The sequence below is a fragment of the Galeopterus variegatus genome, unplaced genomic scaffold (genome assembly GCF_000696425.1).
Source record: "Galeopterus variegatus unplaced genomic scaffold, G_variegatus-3.0.2 Scaffold23300, whole genome shotgun sequence".
Classification (NCBI taxonomy): Eukaryota; Metazoa; Chordata; class Mammalia; order Dermoptera; family Cynocephalidae; genus Galeopterus; species Galeopterus variegatus.
In genome coordinates, this window is record NW_007749411.1 from 5,303 (window position 1) to 7,783 (window position 2,481).

The 2,481-nt window shown below is 35.8% G+C and overlaps 1 protein-coding gene across 1 annotated transcript; it reads right to left on the reverse strand.

The window, feature by feature from the left end:
- Positions 1-778: 778 nt before the first annotated feature.
- LOC103583470 (olfactory receptor 5D13-like) lies at positions 779-1,738 on the reverse strand. The gene has a single exon (XM_008564773.1). The coding sequence runs from the start codon at positions 1,736-1,738 to the stop codon at positions 779-781; it is 960 nt and encodes a 319-aa protein (XP_008562995.1).
- Between the last annotated feature and the right edge of the window lie 743 nt (positions 1,739-2,481).

Genomic DNA, 2,481 nt, shown 5'->3' on the forward strand with positions numbered 1-2,481 from the left:
TTTTTTCTTTATTCTTTGTTAGATAAATGTCTTTTCCCATTAATTTATAATGACATATTTGTTGAAATTTGAATGAACAAATATGTGTGCATCCAATTTTGGACTCTATTACTCTAATATGCCACTGCCTTGATTATTCAAATCATTTTTGGAATAAAATAGAGCATGCATGTGAGAAAAGCAAAACAATACTTTATTTGATTTTGTTTGCTAGGCAGCAGGCTATAGTTTTCATGAATAAAAATCAATGTCTGCCATTTAACACAAGAAAATACAAAGAGAGAATCATTGTACAAGATACAGTAAGCTGAAGCATTTCCAAAAGCTCTTTCTGGAGTACGGGCTTCCTGATTACAATTTTCAGGGACTATGCTAAACCTACTCATATTTGATGAACTGGAAATTAATTTTACTTTAGAAAAACACATATGAAATTCTAGGATATAAAGTATTTTAAAATAATTTATAAATATTGCTGCAGATGGTCCAAATTTTAAGGTTTTTGTTTTTGTTTTAGTTTATGATTTAAATGGCTATCGGCTATTTCACTAAATATCGATGTAAACAAAAATCAATAATCATAATGTTGTTCTGCCATAGATATATTATCCAAAAATCTATTTTTTTTAATTTTTACTTCTCAATATATATTGTAGTCAATTTTCATAACCCTTTATTAACCAATAACATGTTGATTAAATAATTGGAATACCATTTGCACTGTAAGAGTTGGGAAATCAGTAGCATAGTAAACTACTTTTACATAAATAAAATAAGTCTAAAAATAGCATAATGTGTAACAAAGCAATTTGGTGACAACAAATTTTTTAAATGTGTCCTTCACATCTTTGTTCCTAAGGCTATAGATCAATGGGTTCAGCATGGGAATCACCACTGTATAAAACACAGAAGCTACTTTAATTACAAGCGAAGAAGTTTTAGGGTTAGGAACACAGTAAAGGAAAAGGATGGTTCCCTGGAAGATGGTGATGGCAGTCAGGTGGGAGGCACAGGTGGAGAAGGTTTTCCGGTGCCCACTTGCAGAAGGTATCCTCAGAACAGTGATGAAAATGAGTATATACAACATGAGAATAATCATCAGGATGCTCACCTCATTGAATACAGCAATAATAAAACATAACATCTGGGTAATATAGGGGTCTGAGCAGGAGACAGAAATAATTACAGAGTGGTCACAGATAAAATTATTCATGATGCTAGGCTTACAGTAGGACAGTGTCAGAAGAAAATATGTGAGTGTCAGGGAACACACTACACCCCATGTGTAAGACCCACCCACCAGAAGAGCACACAGCTTCTGAGACATAGTAGTGCTATAGAGCAAAGGGTTACAAAGAGCCACAAAACGGTCATAGGCCATCGCTGCTAGCATGAAAGTTTCTGTCACTGCAAAACTGCAAGTGAAACAAAATTGTGTGTTGCAGCCTGAGAAACAGATGGTTCTGTCTTCCACAACCAAGTTCTCCAACAGTTTCGGTGTAACTATGGTGGAATAACAGAAATCTACAAAGGACAAGTGACTCAGGAAAAAGTACATGATTGTGTGGAGTTTTGAATTGACCTTGATGATGATTATCATGCCCAAATTCCCCACCACAGTGACTGTGTAGATGGATGAGAAAACCAGAAATAGTGGAACCTGAAATTCTGGGTATTCTGAAAACCCCAAGAGAGTAAACGTGAGTGTGCTGCTTTGATTGACTTCAGATAACACCATGATTCCTGTTGGATTAAAAAACAACAAAAAAAGTTATATCTGGAAAGCAAATTGAAAAGAGAAAGGAGAAACAGAGAGAGGTAAGAGGCTTCAAGTGTTCTGTGAAGAGTGACACAGAAGAGTGGTTCTCAAATTGCAGTCCCCAAACAGCAGCTGCAGCAGCACCTGGAACTTCTTAGGATTCCAAATTCTGCAGCCTCATTATGAGACTTCCAATTCTAAAATTCTGGGATGAGGCCCCCACTTTGCAGTTTTACCTGGCCTCCAGGTGATTTAGATGCATGCTAAAGGGTGAGAAACAGTGGTGTGGAAAATATATAGTAATTATCCTATTGTTGAAAATCAGTGCGTGCCAGTATTGTTAATATAGAACAGGAATAGAAATTAATGGTACAAAAGGAAATTATACAAAACAGAGGCAAGAGAGACAGAACAGAAGCACAAAGAACCTTGTCATCATTCTAAGAATGGCACTAAAGATCAAGAAGATGGCTTGGCACAGCGACTGGTGGTGCATGAATGTTAGTATTAATAGTTTTTGCATTTTCTATCTTTTCTTGGCATAATACAAGATCAAATAAATGTAGAATTTAAGACTTGGGATAACCCTCAAAATTTACCTGGCCCATAGCATCTGTCTAGTGTTTCAGAGTTTGTGACAGAATCTCATCAATTAGATGTTTCCATACCCTCCATTAAAACCTTCCTCAATGCACATTGCCACCTGCTGTATTTTTATGTGT

What these genes read in the sequence shown, in the direction of transcription:
- LOC103583470 (XM_008564773.1), bottom strand. Translation starts at nt 1,738, where the DNA reads ATGGTGTTATCTGAAGTCAATCAAAGCAGCACACTCACGTTTACTCTC.